Genomic DNA, 17,859 nt, shown 5'->3' with positions numbered 1-17,859 from the left:
CCTGGGGTGTGTTAAAAAAGAACGGGTATGCACAGACGGATTAATCAGCTATTAAATGGATGTACGCCATGACCTGATGACCAGAGTCACACTCTGGAGCAGATAAAAAGAAATAAAAACTCATTAAAATGTTTTACAGGACAATAATGAGACTTAATACAATATAATTGGACACAAAACCCACTTAGCTGCCATGACAGAGTGATAGAACAGAGTTTAGATGAGACAAATGAACAAATTTCATATGTCCACACTGAAACCTTGGAGAAAAAGGCACACAGAATCTGGAAAATTCTCCACAAAGCAGCTTCAGGCTCTTGGATTTCCATTATCCTTTGGCGCATTTCCCAAAGTTTACCATTCCCAAAAGCTAAATTGTATTTATTAATATTTTTCTATTAAACATCCACAGTGCCAGGGAACAGTATACCATGAAACATGGGAAAAACAACAAACGGCACAAATTTAACCTTCGGATGCAGTCGCAAGCGTAAGCAAATACTGGTGATGTAAGAAAGACAAAGTGACATTAGTCTTGCTTTACGATTAGTGAAAAGTAAAGCTTACACAAGCTCTGGATTGTCCAACAATAAACTTGGGGTATCTTTTTATCTATACAGTCAACAATTATATTCCTATTCCATTCCTGCATATCGTGGCTTATAAAACCTAATCTCAATGTAATTAGAAAGCAATCACAGATTTAAGTTCCTCGGGGCTTTAAAGCACTATGACAGTAACGGATATAAAGAATTATCCAGTTTGGTAAAACTGCCGCAGAGGTGTGTCTGTGTATGCAAGTCCTAGTCAGATGTCATCTCTGAGCGTCTTAGAGAGCTCAGTGCCACTTTGTTGTGAAATGCCCAACTGTGGCTAAAGTTAATTATTTAGATGCCGAAACAGATAAGGAAATTTTATACACCTCCTCGGAGGTAGCAATGTAGGGATTAATATTTTAAACCATTTTTCAGTCAGATGTCATGTCACATGGAGGATGGTTTATGCAAGAGACATGAGTATAACTTTAATAATTTACATTATAATCTAATACACAGTACTAATATTACTAATATTATTAATAACATCATTATAGATACCAATAATGATATTACTTACATTAATATTATTGCTATTAATACTTGTACTATGGATATAAGCATTAGTATTTAAACATAGAGTACTTGAAAAAACAATATATTTATGTATTTTTATTTACAGTTTTTTTATATTACGGTTCTTTCAGTGCCACTTTGTCAAAAACATCTCAACTGTGGCTTGATGGTAACGATCTAGCTGATCTTCTAGTTGCAGCTGAAAGAGACAAGGCAATTTTAGACCAGTCTCCAAGTGACATTCATCTCTATCCAGTAGAAACACTGTGCTGATCTTATACCCTCACTCCCTCTACCCCTGTGTATGTGTGTGTGTGTTTAGTGTTCAGAACTCAACGGGGTGGAGGTCCCAAGATAGCGGGCTCCTGTGTGGCCCCCAGTCAGAGCCATTGTGCCTGGATTTGTCCAGTTTTTATGTAAACGCAATATTCTTTTCACCTGAACTAATGCAACCAGTGGCGTAAGCCCCTTACTGCTATGGACGGCATTTTTTTTTCCGCTAATCTCTGCGGATTTAAGTCCCTTCTGCACATACCTTCGGGGCGGCTACTGATAAACCACCCTAACTCAACACCGCTCCGACTCGCCTTTCTCTTTCCTGCCACTCTTGCTTTTCCTCTGGACGCCAGCAAAGCAGCCTTGCAAAAAATTAAAGCGATCAAGAGATTTAAGCAGAGGAGAGAGAAAAAGATGGTGGTGGTGGTGGGGGGGGAGCAGGGGTGGAGAGAGAAATCGCTTTCTGTATCCCATCTAGCAGTGGCGGCATGAGAGATGAGGGGAGGGAGAAAAGAGAAAAAAAAAAAAAAAGACAGAGAGAGAAAGGGTCAGAGAGAGGGGTGAATTATTGAGGGAGAAAGAGACGGCGAGAGAAATGGAACTCTACACTTAGCTGTGTAAATCAATCCTGAAAGATCTTATGGGATGTACATGCGTTATCGCTGCGCTGGACTGTGAAAAGACACTGGAGGACGAGTTCGCTCGAGTGGAATTAACACAATCTTTCTTTTCTCAATCGTAGACTCTTAAAAAGACACACACACACACTTGCACACACACTTTGCAGACTGGGTAAACACAGGCTCTGAGGTGTATTATCCCTTGTTTGATTTGCACACAGATTGACAGCTTTGTGCGTGTGGGTGTTTGTTCTATGAGTGGAGAACCGCAGAATTTCGGGGAGACAAACGGAAAAGAAAAGATGGAAAATGTAAATGTCACCAGGCAATCTAGCTATGATCTCTGAAAAGTACTGAAGTACACACAGGCACACAGACAAGCAGGATTTGAGTGTGTCAGTAGATCTGTCGGAGGAATAGTTCAGCCAAAAAAATGAAAGGTGCACGTTTTCCTGCAACGCATTAAACTAAGATCCAAGATCAGTTTTGGAAGTTTGATTCTTTCAAGTTTTGCAGACTAATGTGGCTAACAAGTCAATACTGTGGAAAAACGCATGCTTAAAATATCCTATTACTCTCTCTATTACTTCCTGAGTTGCTTATGTGGAGTCTGACCCTGTACAACACACTAATCTGTAAACATAACTCAAGGCACGTGTAGATTCAAGGTACTACACGCTGTCGTCTTGAATGCCCATCTCTCCCTGTATAAGCATCAGGACTTGGAGTGAGTCAATATGTACACGTTCAGTAGCTAGATTCCATATTTGTCATATCATGCAGGCAGCAGGCCTACAACCACACCTCACATGACTCATAATCGCTACTGTTTCCTTATTATCAAGAAAACTAACATGCATACAAATGTCAACTGAGCATGGTGCCAGCTGTAATTACTACACAGTTCATTTGAAATTGTGACAGCAGGGCAATAAATAAACAGCACACGCATGCTTACTCTTGAGTATCGTTATCATACGATACATCACATTTCATAGAAACTACACGCCCCACAACTGGGACCAGGCCATGGATTGATCATTTTAAAAGCATTACGGTGTAAAAAAACAAACAAACAAAAAACGAAATGAGAAACTAATCCCAAAATGTTACATATAGCAGAGGATATGTGATGATATGGGGCTGTTTTTTCTCTAAAGGCCAGTTAAACTTCATGAAGTACCATGAAGGTGATTTTAAAGAGTATGCAGACTACAGGAATAATAATCTTTAAGCAAAAAAAATCTGGCTGCCTTTGCCAAGAAGCTAGAACTAGGTTGTGACTGGAGCCAAAACATACTTCCAAAAAAACCACTGCGTAAAGAGTGACATGGCCTCCCCAGTCCCTGATCTAAACCTCACTAAAAACCTGTGGTCTGAGCTGACAAGGAGCTGAGGAGTCTAAAAGGAAGTGCACAGGTTTCTGGAGGATCTAGAAAAAGCAGACTAGAAGGAGACTCAGTGCTGCTTTGTTGGTAACGCAAAAGTTCCAAATGCAAAGGATGCCAATATTTTTTAACACGGTTTTATAATAGATTGTGAATTAAAGGTTATACGGCGCTCATTTAATCAGTGCGAGATTAAGCTAATTAACCACAGAGATAGGTTCATAAGCTCTTCTCAGCCCGTCTCTACAGAAGATGCCACTAATTCTGGAGCTGAGTGTATTTGAAATGGAGGACTTCATTTGAATTAATTAAGATATGGTATGAAAAAGTGCAATAGAACACACAGGCTTGCGCTTGTATACGTTTCACAGGAATCGGTGTGGATTGAAATACTGGTTAAAACAGAGGTGGGTGTGGTTGACTGACTTGCACAATACTAAACAAATGCTTTGGGTGTGAACTTCAGGTCCAGATCTGTTAGAGGCCTGTTTCCATCTTGATCTTACCAATAAACTGGCCTTCTCCACTTTGGGCTTCTCTTTTTCTTTAATTTTTTCTTTCTTCTCTTTCTCCTTCTCTTTCTTTTTCTCCTCCTTCTCTCTGGGCCGCTCCCTCTCCCTGTCCTTGTCTCGTTCCTTCTCTTTGTCTTTCTTCTTTTTCTTCTCCTTTTTGTCTTTCTTCTTGTCCTTCTCTTTGCTCTTGGTCTCTTTGGGGTGGAACAGTGTATCAGGGAGGATGGGTGGCAGGGGGGGAAGCATTGAGGGGACACGTAGGCAAGAAGAAGGGCTAAAGAGAGGTAGAGAGGCAGAGGTGCTTTCCTTGACTGCAAGTGACAGTCTCCTCTCCTCCTTTCCTCCTCTCTCCTTGCCCTTGTCTCTTTTCTCTTTGTCCTTCTTGCTCTTCTCTTTATCTTTCTTCTTGTCCTTGTGCTTGTCCTTCTCCTTCTTCCCAACACCACCATCTCTCCTCTCTTCGACTCCGAGCGATAACTCTGTCCAGGGAGTTTTTCCATCCTCCCCCAGGCCTCGTTCCTTCTCTCTCTTTTTCTCCTTGTTTTTCTCCTTGTTCTTGCTCTTGTCTTTTCCTTTCTCCTTTAGCCGCTCTCTGTCCTTCTTTTTCAGCTTGGTCTTGGTATCCTTCTTGAGTTTTTTCTTTAGGAGAGACGAGACCACAGGATCTTTTCGCTCCTGTGGAGGGTTAAGGATTGGAGGAGGTGGGGTGGGCGGAGACTCGGATGGTGTGGAGAAATAGGAGGGCTCTGGTGGTGATTGAGAGGGCAGAGCCTGTCCCTGGTTGGCCTTTCGGATGACCTCATCTATGGAGTCATCCAAGGTCCAGCGGTTCGGACCGGTCAAGAGCGATGTTGGTGGCATAATGGGTGGGTGTTTAACACTAAGGGAAGGTGTGAGTTTTGGTTGCACAAGAGGGTGTTTGGGCATATGTTTAGGCGGGCTCTTTGGAAGCCCATCGCTGTCTGAGTCCGAGTCATATGCAAATGGGTCGGCCACACCCACTCCGCCCGCACATGCTCTGGCTATAACTGCTGCAATGGAGTCCTCGATGGCCTCGTCTTTGAGCTCACCATCCTGAGAAACCTCGTTTGTGATTGGGGGCATAAATCCATGTCCTAACTGCGTGGGCCCTGGCCTAGGGCTTCGGGGGCTTCTGGGTCTTCCAGGAGACCTTTTCCCTGCCTTTTGTGCACTTTTGGGTGGGGTCACTGAAGAAGGGCGAGCAGATATGGCAGAAGGGGTGGAGCCAATCACTCTTTTGGGTGATTTACTCTTCTGGCGAGCAGGAGAAAGGGAGGAGACTTTGGGTTTTTGCCCTGGCGTTGGGGTCAATGAAGTTGGACGAACCATTTCGAGGGGCAGTGGAGGGGAAGGGGAGCATGGCATGTGCTGGGCGTTGAGTGAACTAAGAGGTTCGCGAGGCTCAAAGCTCCATTCAGGGCTGCTTCCCGGTTTGGTTCCCAGGCGTGGACGCTTGGCAGCGGGTAAAAGACCTTCAGGTCTGGGGCTATCTGACCCACGTGGGCCGAGCCAGTTCTCGTCGTTCTCCTCGTCCTCTCCCTCCTCTTCCTCACCAAGTGACACCTGCATGGCCTCGGCTGATGTGCCCATGTCTGCAGGGACCTGTTCCTCCTCCTCTTCATCTGAGAAACACAAAGAAAGAGCATATTTACAATATTTCCTTTACACAAATCAGTTCTCACAGATTTATTACAACTGCGTTTTGCATTACCCTGTACTCAGGAACACAGGCACAGGTATTATGTACACACTTAATTGTAGCCCATATGTTGCTATGCCCAGCCCTGCTCTACCCAATTTAATCAATGTGGAGGAAACCAGATATTATATGGGCAGGGGCTCATTCTCAGCATACAAGTAACACATGTATCAGTGCAGGGACATCGGTACCCCTTGGATTTTGAAGATGTTCATGGCACTGCTGGGCTGGGGAAGCATCCACCAATCACATCTATCTAACCAGCAGTGGTGCTATGGTCAGAAAAAGCTACGTATATAGGGAAATCTGATCGATGCTTAGAAGAGAGAAGAGATATTAGGCACATTGGAGTATCATTGAGAAGAACATACACCTGTTATCATAGTAGTAGATCAAAACCATTCACAGCAGAACACACACACACAGCACTGCAGGAGTAATCTCAAGCCAAATCAAACTTTTCTAATATTTCCCAGTGCTCCAGCTTAGATGTGTGTGTGTGCACACACATCCTGAGCTGCTGTGCTGCTGGTTAAGCGTGGGTGTCAGAAGCACAGCGGAGGACAGCCGTTCTCCTCTGACATCCTCCATTATAAATAGTGTAATCTATATGGTAATACTGTTGTATTCTATAGGCGGTGAATGGGGATGAGATAACATTGTGACTTTGGGCTTTTCTTCCGCTATGGTAATAGTTATCAAAGGTTATTTGGGAACGACGTGTCAGCCGTGCCGTGATTGGACGAGCGTGGTTATTTATGATATGAATTATGATAAAGATGATGTCTTTGCTTCTCCTGTGCTCTCCACGAGAAGCCTCGTCGCACAATAAATTGCGATCGTTAATCACCACTGGCTTTGTCCTGCCGTGATTACCCGCCGCCACTGCGCTGTAATAAGAATTTTTATTTAAAGGAAGAATATGGATTTGTCATCGCCTCCTCAGTGCAAATGAAACTGACAATATTTCATGACATTGACATTTAATTTGTTTTTTTTTTTTTTTAAATTGAGGGAGGAGGAGAAAGTATGCGTGATATTTGCATTTTATGGCTCTATCCTCCTTTTCCTGCTTCTCTGAGTATCTCTCTCTCCTAAAAATAATGTAAGGGACTTTATCGACTCATAAAGCAGTGGCAGTAGCATGAGAGAGAGAGAGAGAGACAGAAAGCAGAGTGGGGGAAGACCGAGTAAAGGGAAATTGGAAAAAAGTAAAACTAAAGAGACAATGAGAAAAAGGGGGAAAAAAGGAAAAAGAAAAGAAAGACGGTAAAAGAGAGACAAGAGTTACAGAAAAAAGACAGAAAGAAAGAAAGAATAAAAGGGAGAATAATGAATATGTCTAAGTGAAAAAGCAAAAATGACAAAAGAAAAAACAAAAATTTTGTTTCAAAAGCTGTCAATATCACCGTAACTGTAAGAGAACTAAAACTAAGAAAACCAAGAAAATTGGCGAGACTGAGCGTGTGGTTAGAAGAGGTGTGTTTATATGGGCATGTGCAGTACATGATACAGAAACCCTTGATTAAGTTGACACTTTGGGACACATTTGGCAAGTCGTCTGTGGGTACTGAGGTTAGAGATAGATTTAGCGGTAGTATTATTTAACTACAGTAATGCACAAGTCGATGGAGACCACAGAATGCAGTTATAGAGTGTTTGAGAGCTTTCAGGCAGGCGACATGACCCAATAATATAATTACAGTGATAAATTATGGCAAAACACACATTTGTGAAAACCCTGGCATCGACAGTAGAAGTAGTGGTTAGTATATACGGAATAATACATGACACAGTGTGCAGGTCTAGAAAAATAATCAATGATGGAGTCACATCGGTGAGACAAGTTAGTTCCACTTACTTTACACAGCAGCTATGGTGTAACGCCATAAATTCTGTGGACACTTGACCTTCACACCCATACAACATCCCACTTCAAATTTATTCCCCCTTAACTGTTATAATAACTCCCCGATTCAGGGAAGGCTTTCACTAATGTTGGAGCGTGTCTGTGGGGATTAGTGATCAATCAGATACAAGCGCATTAGTGAGATCAGACACTGATGATGTAAGAGTGAGGAGGTCTGGGGTTCAGTCGGTGTTCCAGTTCATCCCAAAGGTGCTGAGTCAGAGTCAGGGCTCTGTGCTGGACACTCCAGTTCTTCCACTCCAACCTTAACACACCATGTCTTCATGGAGCCCAGGGGCTTTGTGCACAGGGGCATTGTCATGCTGGAACAGTATTACGGTCTCATAGCTCCAGGGAGGAGAAATTGTAGCATTAAAGCAAACAAAGAGTCTGCGCTTTTTTTCTTATTTGTGAAGTTAAGGTTAAAAAGTCAAGTCATTGAATAAAGAAGGAGCAGTCTTCACTCCTGAAGACTTTCCTGTGTTGAAAAAACTTCTCACTATTACAAAGCTCTGACACTGGAGACTCCTTCCAAAAGAAAAAGCAGGTCAACATATACACCAAAAGCACTGGTATAGGAACATATACTTATATGGCCAAAAGTTTTGGGACACCCCACCAACTCACTGAACTCAGGGGTTGGGCTTGGCCCCTTAATTCCAGTGAAAGGAACTCTCAATGCTTCAGCATACCAAGACATTTTGAACAATTTCACGCTTTGTGGGAACAGTTTGGGGATGACCCCTTCCTGTTCCAACATGACTGCACACCAGTGCACAAAGCAAGGTCCATAAAAGACATGGATGAGCGAGGCCAACCCCTGAATTCAATGATTTGGAGGGGTGTCCCAAAACTTTTGGCAATATAGTGTATCTGATCAATCAGAATTGTGAATTTAACAGCACTGCGAGCAAAAATTATTCTAGGACAATACTCAAAGGATATTAATTCTGAGACAATATAGCAGATGTATACAATTTAACAATCGGGGCAAAAATAGATCCATTCTTCTGGCACTTTGTATCCATGTGTAAAAATACTACGTAGTGTTATATACATGTATTGTTAGACGTTAGACTGACTTTAGGTGCTCTGATATGATCCTGTTGCTGTATCGCTCATCCCTGCGTCAGGCATTCAGCCATGTGGCCTGCTGTAATCACAAACCATCCTTTCATCCCAATATCAAAAATAAGCCCACCTTCTTTTAAATTAGGCACTGGAGAAGAAAGCTCCACAAATGCACAAACACATGCACGCGTGAGTCATAATTGATTGTGTCATTTACAAACGGGAGAAAGAGTACAGACAGGACGTGATAACGAGAGAAAGCCGGCAAAGCCAAAAATGGCACGGAGAAATGAAAACAAGCTCAGACACACGTTGGGAAGTAATTAAAATGGTGAGATAAGAGAACGACAGAGGGCGGGGAAGCGGAGGAAGAGGGGGAGAGATAGAGAGAGAGTGTGCGAGAGAGAAAAGGCACAAACAAACTGGAAAATGGTCAGTTTAGCCTCACAAAATTGACTGGGCATCATAGCTACACTAACTGCTCTTTTACTCTCGCAAACTTTGTGCTAAGGTAAGCAATTTGGGACCAAATTCATATCGCTCCCATTAAGATCTCTGCCTGCACCCCTGTTCTCCTCCACTGCCATATGGAGCATGGATTAAGGCTCGCTGTAATTAACACTGGGTCATTTATTGGGCTCCAATCAATGAGCAGGAGAATCACTGGCCTAAACGAGAAAAGATAAGAAGCTTTTAATGTTCCAGCTCTGTATGGCCAAGGCACAATTACTAACATCTGAGAGCACTCGTTGTGTGTGTGTGTGTGTGTGTGTGTGTGTGTGTGTGTGTGTGTGTGTGTGTGCGCACGCATGTGTGTTCACACAACCTGTAGGAGTTTGTTTAATATAATCATGTCAATCAGCACACCCAACTGTTCTGCTTCTGCCAATTATATTTATGAAAAGGGTAAAGTGTAATTCTGCAGGGTTGTTACAGGAAATGTTTAGTAGCTGAATGATCACAAATCCCCACAGCGACACACTAACATCCAGCTGAAAACATCCATGTTAAAAACAAACATAATATGGGTGTGATGGTCAAGTGTCCACATACTTTTGATTATACAGTGTATCTGGAGATAATTCAGGGCTACTATTTTACAGAGTTTTTTTTTTTTATATTGTGAAATGGTTGTCAAAGTAAGAAGCATTTTTGTTTTTGTTCAAATTTCTACAAGTTTAAAGTCAATTTATTTCATTTGTTTGACCATTTAATCTGAAAATAATAAAGTGGGGTGAAGATCGGGTTCAGTGAACGTCTGAACTTAAAAACGCACGCAAACCATCAGCAGTGCATCAGCCGCACTGCAGCAATTACCTGGAGGAGATCACAAACTCAATTAGTGTAAATTTAAGTGTTATCATACTACTGGGGTAAATTAAATATATCCATTTTCAGAGCCACGGCAGACTTTAATGCCAAGGCAGATCGATGTAAGGATGGACAACGAAAAAAGGACCTCTACAGTCATCAAGGTCAATATAGACATCAAGTGTACATTACGGCATGATGCGCTCTTCGCTTAGAGGGACGGCTGTGGTTTTGTAATATTTACACACTTACAGGAAGAATGAAATAGGCTACGGCCAAAAGTATGTGAATACTTGACCATTACACCCAAATGTGCTTTCTGCACATCAGGATTTATTCCCTCTTTGCTGTTACAACAATCTCCACTCTTTTGAGAAGGCTTTCCACTAGATTTTGGGGCACACTAGTGAGATTGAACACTAATGATGGTTGAAGAGGCCTGGATTTCATTCGTTTGAGCCTCTTAGTCCCAATAAAGGGAAACTGTAATGCTACAACCTACAAAGACCCTCTATATAAATTGTGTGCTTCCGACTTTCTACAAAAAATTTGGAAAAGGCCCATACATGGATGTGATGCTCAGGTGTCCGCAATATGGCCCTATGAGCCTTGTGCATGTTCTTAAACTACATAATTTCTATAGTAACATGGACTTGTATGATCAATGCATACGCTAATTGTAAAAAACGATGTGCTATTGTGGATATGGTTATCCGAGTGTAATCGTTTACTTTGCATTTTGGAAGAAGGCTCGATTGTTGACACTTTACAAGGATAGAGAAGTTTACAATGTGCGGTTTCACAGAAACATGACAAGTTATGTCTTTAGTTCTTATCAGCTTCAAGACAAATTTGGCGGATGAGAGAACATCGGTTTACAGCTGTCATAATGCAAGTGATAACAAGAACTAACCTAACAAATAAAACAAGCACATGCAGTTATAGGAAATTATTCGACTGAGGCTTTTTGGGTTCTCGTGTTCTCGCTTGAAATTATATTCTGGCTCTGATTCAATGCAAATTTAACTGCGATAATAAAATAATGCAAGCCCAAAGAACAAGTCAACTTGCGTCGCTGGATGCTTCTAGCAATAAAGGGGCACCTTTCAAACTCTTACCCCAGTGTGCTCTGTTCTCTTTATCATTCTCACAAGATAACGAAGTTTTGTCTTTGAATTTGTGGTATTGAAAAAACAAGAAAAACTTCGACCTTGCTTTCTGTAACACACACACACGCACACACACACATACACGCACACACGTTCTCAGGCTGCAGAACCCCTTGACCTCCCCGCTCTCATGACCTTCACGTCCAGGGAAGATTGGGGGGGCTTTCAGAGGCTTCCGCCTGTAACTTATTCAAGAAAAAGCTTTGAATAATTGTCCCGCAATATGAGTCTGGCTGATTAATTGCCTGTGATAAGAGCTGCTGCATTCTCTCTCTCCCTCTCTCTTTCCCTTCTCTCTTTCCCTGCAAGGCCTTCTACCACAGCCTGCTGATTCTCCTAATCACCCCAGTGTACCATCAAACACCCTGCAGTGTGTGTGTGTGTGTCGCAATGTACTGCTCTGCGTGAGTGAAAAGAAAAAGAGGAAAGTTAAAGTTTTCAGTTACAGTGTGGTTGTTGTATATTGTATGTGACAGTGACCTGTACAAAAACCCACAACAGTGACAGATAAGGGCCAGTACACACTGTTAACCATCAGAGCAACAGTTTGTGCTAAAACCAAATACAGAAACGATAAACAATGTACACCTTATATAAAAGTAAATAAGCAAAATCAGGTGAGACGCAGAACCTTTAATTGTTTATCAATAAATACACAGGGCCTTTGCAGTGTCAGTGTCAGTATGTACACAGATGGACACTCCCCTGTCACTTTATTAGGAACCCCTGTACACCTACACTATGTTGCCAAAAGTTTTGGGACACCCCTTCAAATCACTGAATTCAGGTATTGTTTTTCAGGGGTTGGGCTTGGCCCCTTAGTTCCAGGGAAAGGAACTCTTAATGCTTCAGCATACCAAGACACTATGGACAATTTCATGCTTCCGACTTTGTGGGAACAGTTTTTGGGATGACCCCTTCCTGTTCCAACATGACTGTCCACTAGTGCACAAAGCAAGGGCCATAAAGACATGGATGAGAGAGTTTGGTGTGGAGGAACTTGACTGGCCTGCACAGAGTCTTGACCTCAACCCGACAGAACACCTTTGGGATGAATTAGAGCGGAGACTGAGAGCCAGGCCTTCTCGTCCATCATCAGTGCCTGACCTCAGAGATACGCTTCTAGAGGAATGGTCAAAAATTCCCATAAACACGCTCCTAAACCTTGTGGAAAGCCTTCCCAGAAGAGTTGAAGCTGTTATAGCTGTAAAGGGTGGACCAACTCTTTTGGACGTCCCAAAACTTTTGGCAATATAAGTGTACTTATACATGCAAATATCCAATCTGTCAATTTGATACAGGTCAAGAGTTTCATTAATGTACTGATCAAGCATCAAGAACAGCACAATGGCCAGACTGTTTCAAACTGACAGTAAAGCTACATTTATTCCAATAATCACTCTTAACAATAATCACCCCAAGAACTCTCTCGGTCTCTCGGACCCCCTTCTGATCATACCCCTAAGAATAGTCTCTCTGAACCCCTTCTGATCATACCTCCAAGAACAGTCTCTCTGAACCCTTTCTGACCATACCCCAAGAACAGTCTCTCTGAACCCTTTCTGACCATACCCCAAGAACAGTCTCTCTGAACCCTTTCTGACCATACCCCAAGAACAGTCTCTCTGAACCCCTTCTGATCCTACCTCTAAGAACAGTCTCTCTGAACCCCTTCTGATCATACCCCTAAGAATAGTCTCTCTGAACCCCTTCTGATCATACCTCCAAGAACAGTCTCTCTGAACCCCTTCTGATCATACCTCCAAGAACAGTCTCTCTGAACCCTTTCTGACCATACCCCAAGAACAGTCTCTCTGAACCCTTTCTGACCATACCCCAAGAACAGTCTCTCTGAACCCTTTCTGACCATACCCCAAGAACAGTCTCTCTGAACCCCTTCTGATCCTACCTCTAAGAACAGTCTCTCTGAACCCCTTCTGATCCTACCTCTAAGAACAGTCTCTCTGAACCCCTTCTGATCATACCCCTAAGAACAGTCTCTCTGAACCCCTTCTATCATACCTCCAATAACAGTCTCTCTGAAACCTTTCTGACCATACCCCAAGAACATTCTCTCTGAACCCCTTCTGATCAAGAACCATCTCTCTGAAACCCTTCTATCATACCCCTAAGGACAGTCTCTCTGAACCCCTTCTATCATGCCTCCAATAACAGTCTCTCTGAAACCTTTCTGACCATACCCCAAGAACAGTCTCTCTGAACCCCTTCTGATCAAGAACCATCTCTCTGAAACCCTTCTATCATACCCCTAAGAACAGTCTCTCTGAAACCCTTCTATCATATCCTAAAAACATTATGACAAAGTCCAATCTGACCACAGGCCTAAAACATTCTGTTTGAACCCTATATGCAGATACCCCACAAACGTTCTGTCCGAACCCAACATCATACCTCGAGAGTATTACGACCAACCTAACTTCACATGATTTTGTCCAAGCTCAACATCCTGCAAGCTTTTTGAGACTGACCCAACCCTAGCCCACTTCACCATAGCCCAAACCATTCCATTTAAACATGACCCTAGCACCAATTTTTAATTCCAAACTTTTCCATTGTCTGAGAGCATTCAACCCCATCACCACACCCGCTGAAAGGAATAACACCTGACAGCCCTGTTTGTACATCATAGCATAATCAGATCAAATGAATAATTCATCCTAATGGACTGGCTTTATTTTCAGTTATGCAGAATTCCGGGCCAGTAAATTAGTTAAATGTAAAAAGAAAAATAAATAAATAACAGAGGAAAAGAACTATGAAAATCCCCAATGCAAATGGTATTTGCATATTTGAGCGATGTCCAAAATACACCTGAAGCCAAACTAGATCTGGTCAGAACAATAGATCTCTCTTATTTCAGCTTCCAGAAAAGGTGAACACAGTCTGGGAAGAGGTGAGGAATTAGGAAAAAACTTCTATCTTCACATTGATCTAGTTTTTTGTTAAAACCAGTTTCCACTATTTTGACAATATGAGAAAAAAAAACCAGTTTTGTTCTAACATTATGTAAGACTTCATATTTGCCATAAAAAAACTGTACTTATACATAACATACTGGGATATAACCATAAAATACCAGCACTTGCATACTGTGCATACTGGTAGAGATTTATGCACTCTTTCTCATTTTTAAGTTGCTCATTTTAAGGTTCTGTTCTTGAGATAAGGGCTTTAACCTTGGTATTATTAACAAAAAAAATAAGATTATTGCTTCTTCCTATTGGGGAATACAATCCCATAATTCGAATGACCAGACACAGATTCTACGGAAGGGAAAAAAAAAAAAAAAACCAACTAACGCTGGATAGTTTTGATTTCTCTGTTAAAACGCTATCTAAAGAGACAGGTATGTTACTGTGATATCGTAAACCGCCCTAAATGATCCTCATGTAGTTATCATGAAGTGTGAGATAAAGTGCATTATCAGCTCATGCGAACAGTTTCACAAGAATCTGTGGGCACATTGCACAGGTAAGGGGAATAAAGTAGAAAGTACAGTAGACACCCTGCACATATTCACACACTCTCCCTCTCTATCTCTCTCTCTTCTTTGACTGCAGCTCTTTCTTTTTTCTCTTCTTCTTTCTTTCAGGTCGTTGCGGAGACAGACTGGCTGGAGCACCCACATGTTCTCAGGGCCATACATAAAAACTAGACTAAAGTAATGCAACCCTTCTCTCTCTCTCCCTCTCTCTGTCTCTCTCTCTCTCTCTCTCTCCCTCTATCCGTAGATCAGGGGCCCTGATCGCCTTTTGCGATTAGAATACCGCAGAACTCGGCCTCCCCCCAAAACAAAGTGTTTTTAAGGCTTCTGTTTTTCTGAGCCCTGGCGCCACCAGAGAACAGTAAACAATAAACATGGACGGGTGGCGCAGGACACGTACACACACCCCACACGCCCACGGGTTCAGCGCTAGTGCATACGTTGTGTCTCACGACTGGTTGAGTTGCATTGAGAAGCAGAGCGTGGAGGCGCCACACCAAAAAACGTTACACACTGTCATCACCTACACGCGCTGAAAGCTTCAACATCATGCTGTTAAACATATGCACAATTCCACCAACTCACACACACCTGCTCTCTTACACACACAGACAGGGACCTTTGCTAGCCAAAATAAGCTGTCCTTAATAATAAGCTGCATGATGGCAATAATCTATTAAAGTGTGATCCAAAAACACGTACAGCCGTTCGGGTAAACGAATGCAAGGAAACGGTGATGTTTTTGGCCCTGTTAAATAAACACGCCAAAATTGACTTGGCGTTATCGATATATCGCGGTGAGCTCTCAGGAAAAGAGCTGCTTGAGTCAAACACTTAAGAGCGGACTCGTGGCAAATTGACTTTTACTTCAAAGTGCCCTACAATTATGTCTTTCAGCAATTAGAGGGGTCGAAAAAAGGGCCCTACTTGAGGTTTGCCAGTGAACCGGCAGAGGAATGCCCCCGGAGCAGGCCGAGCAGGAGTGTACACACACACACATACACACACCCCAGAACCGGGTTGAAATGAGGGCTGAGCCTATTCCTGCACTTAACACACACACACACACACACACACACACACAGAGTCCACACTGTATATGCCTCTGCAGTTGCAGAAACAATAAAGAAAACCATTAACCGGTCCAATCAAGAGTATGAAATGAAAATACGGCAAAATTTTTTGCCAATTGTTTCCAGATTCGAAATGGTTTAAGGCGGCACAGGGAGGGAGGACGATATCTCTGCTTGGGTGCGTGGTTTTAAAAAAAAAAAAAAAAAAAAAAAAAAAAATCACAGAGGTTTGTTTTAATTCAGGGTGAAAGACTCTTCTGCTCGGTTTTGATGCTAATAACGCGCTCCTATCTGAGGCAATTAGAGTGTGTGTGTGATGACTATCAGCGCCGTGTTCCCAGAGAATCTAAAGAAAATGTTTGCGTTTGAAAAAGTGCGCCGCGTAAACAGATAAGGAGGACTGTGTGGTGGCGTATCGCTGGGACGACTTTGTTCTGCCCAGAGATCAGTAATACTGGCCTGCTGCTCGAGCTGATGAGCCTCGGCTACTGCGGGTGCTGCCGATTACACACACACACACACACACACACACAGAGATCTTAGACATTAACTTCCCACAAAACTACTAACCCAAATCCAAACATTTCAAAAAGTACAAATTAAATCATTTAATTCATTTCAATTTCTATAATTGAATTAATTTCTTATAGTGTAACTATTATTACAGTACAAGTCCGACATGGGAGCATTAAATTAAATTAAAAAAATAATCAATGAAGTGAGGGTGGAAGAAATATATAAATAGAGAAAAATGACTGTGTAGTTTATCATGCAACTTAAAAATATTAAAGGCATCCGTCATCTAATATTGACACTTTACTCTAGAGATGGCACAATACCACTTGATTTCCCCTTATCCTGAAGATCAGCTGACACAATCTGATATTCTGACGATAACTACTAAACATAAACTACTATGATTATAACTACTAAACATCAGAATAAGTGTTTTAGGGCAAGGGTAGAGGTCTAAAATGACTGTACACAAACTGCACAAAAATTCACTACTGCAGCTTTTTAATAAACTCTAAACAAACTCTTTCCAAAAAAAGTAATTAAGTAATTAATTAATTGTAAATATTTTTTTTTTTAGTTTATTTAGTTTTTTACTATTATTTAGTAATTGAGTCAATTAGACAATTTATATATATATATATATACAATTATATTATTAATTATATATATATATAATATATAATAAATATATATAATATATAATAAATATATATATATATATATAATAAATAAAATTGTGTAATACTTTCTCATGACTAATAACCAGTTCTAACAATAACTTATTATAGGCTACTGTAGCACATTACTAAAGAGTTGTTTAGAAGCTGTTGTTACCTCGTTTCAGGTTAACTCTGATGTGACATGAAGATTATTTTAATTGTTGGGTGTTTAAGATGCTGCACAAGCTAGTCATGAGATTACGCTAATGAGACAGAGAATTGTCCTTCTGTTCGGGTGATCGCTAGGCTAGAAGATGACTCCTGGCAATTTAGCTGAACTGTTCAATGTAGATTTGACATCAACCTACTGGCAAATTCACCAATTTTTTAGTGTATGTGTGCGATACTGCATGTTCTGATGAGCTCTAATCCACCTCTCAGTTTGCTCGGGTTCACTGAGAGGTTTCAGTGTTTTACCACCACTGAGTATGATACAACACACTGCGACATGACACTGAAATTACTTTAAATGATCATTACACAGTGTTACACACTTAACCTCAACAGCGCTGGGTGCATGTGCTCAAATATGCTAGCATAAAAAAATTCTAAAACATTATTACTAGCGATTTCACTTAAACATATGATGGACACTGTGATTTTTTTATTTTTATTTTTTAAAATAAATTTAGTTTTTATTTAATACGGACAGAATGAATGGATTAAATGAAAGCATTTAATTCAATGGTAAAAATCTATTTTAGTAGATATCGAATAACAGCATCAACCGACTTGTTTTTAGCTTCAGCAGATTTTTCAGCCAAACTGCATACAATAAGACGTACGATCATTTTTGATGATATGATATATTTTTGACGTATCGCTACAGAAATGTCCTCGTTTCTCCTGAACCCCTGAGAAAAAAAAAAATCCCCTCTCGAGTGGGGAAGCTAATCTGCAGATCAAAAATGCGCTCAAATATGCGCCTTATCACTTCGGCGTTAAACGTGACTCACAC

At 41.4% G+C, this 17,859-nt stretch overlaps 1 protein-coding gene across 1 annotated transcript in view; it reads right to left on the bottom strand.

The window, feature by feature from the left end:
- taf3 (TAF3 RNA polymerase II, TATA box binding protein (TBP)-associated facto) overlaps positions 1 to 17,859 on the bottom strand; it is a 58,058-nt gene that overhangs the window by 7,847 nt on the left and 32,352 nt on the right. Inside the window, exon 3 of the mRNA XM_058417277.1 lies at positions 3,903 to 5,551. Within this exon, the coding sequence (XP_058273260.1) occupies positions 3,903 to 5,551 (1,649 nt within the window). The remainder of the gene's footprint in view (positions 1 to 3,902; positions 5,552 to 17,859) is intronic.

This window comes from Hemibagrus wyckioides, linkage group LG19 (assembly GCF_019097595.1).
Source record: "Hemibagrus wyckioides isolate EC202008001 linkage group LG19, SWU_Hwy_1.0, whole genome shotgun sequence".
Lineage (NCBI taxonomy): Eukaryota > Metazoa > Chordata > Actinopteri > Siluriformes > Bagridae > Hemibagrus > Hemibagrus wyckioides.
This window is presented reverse-complemented; position numbering and strand designations above follow the sequence as displayed.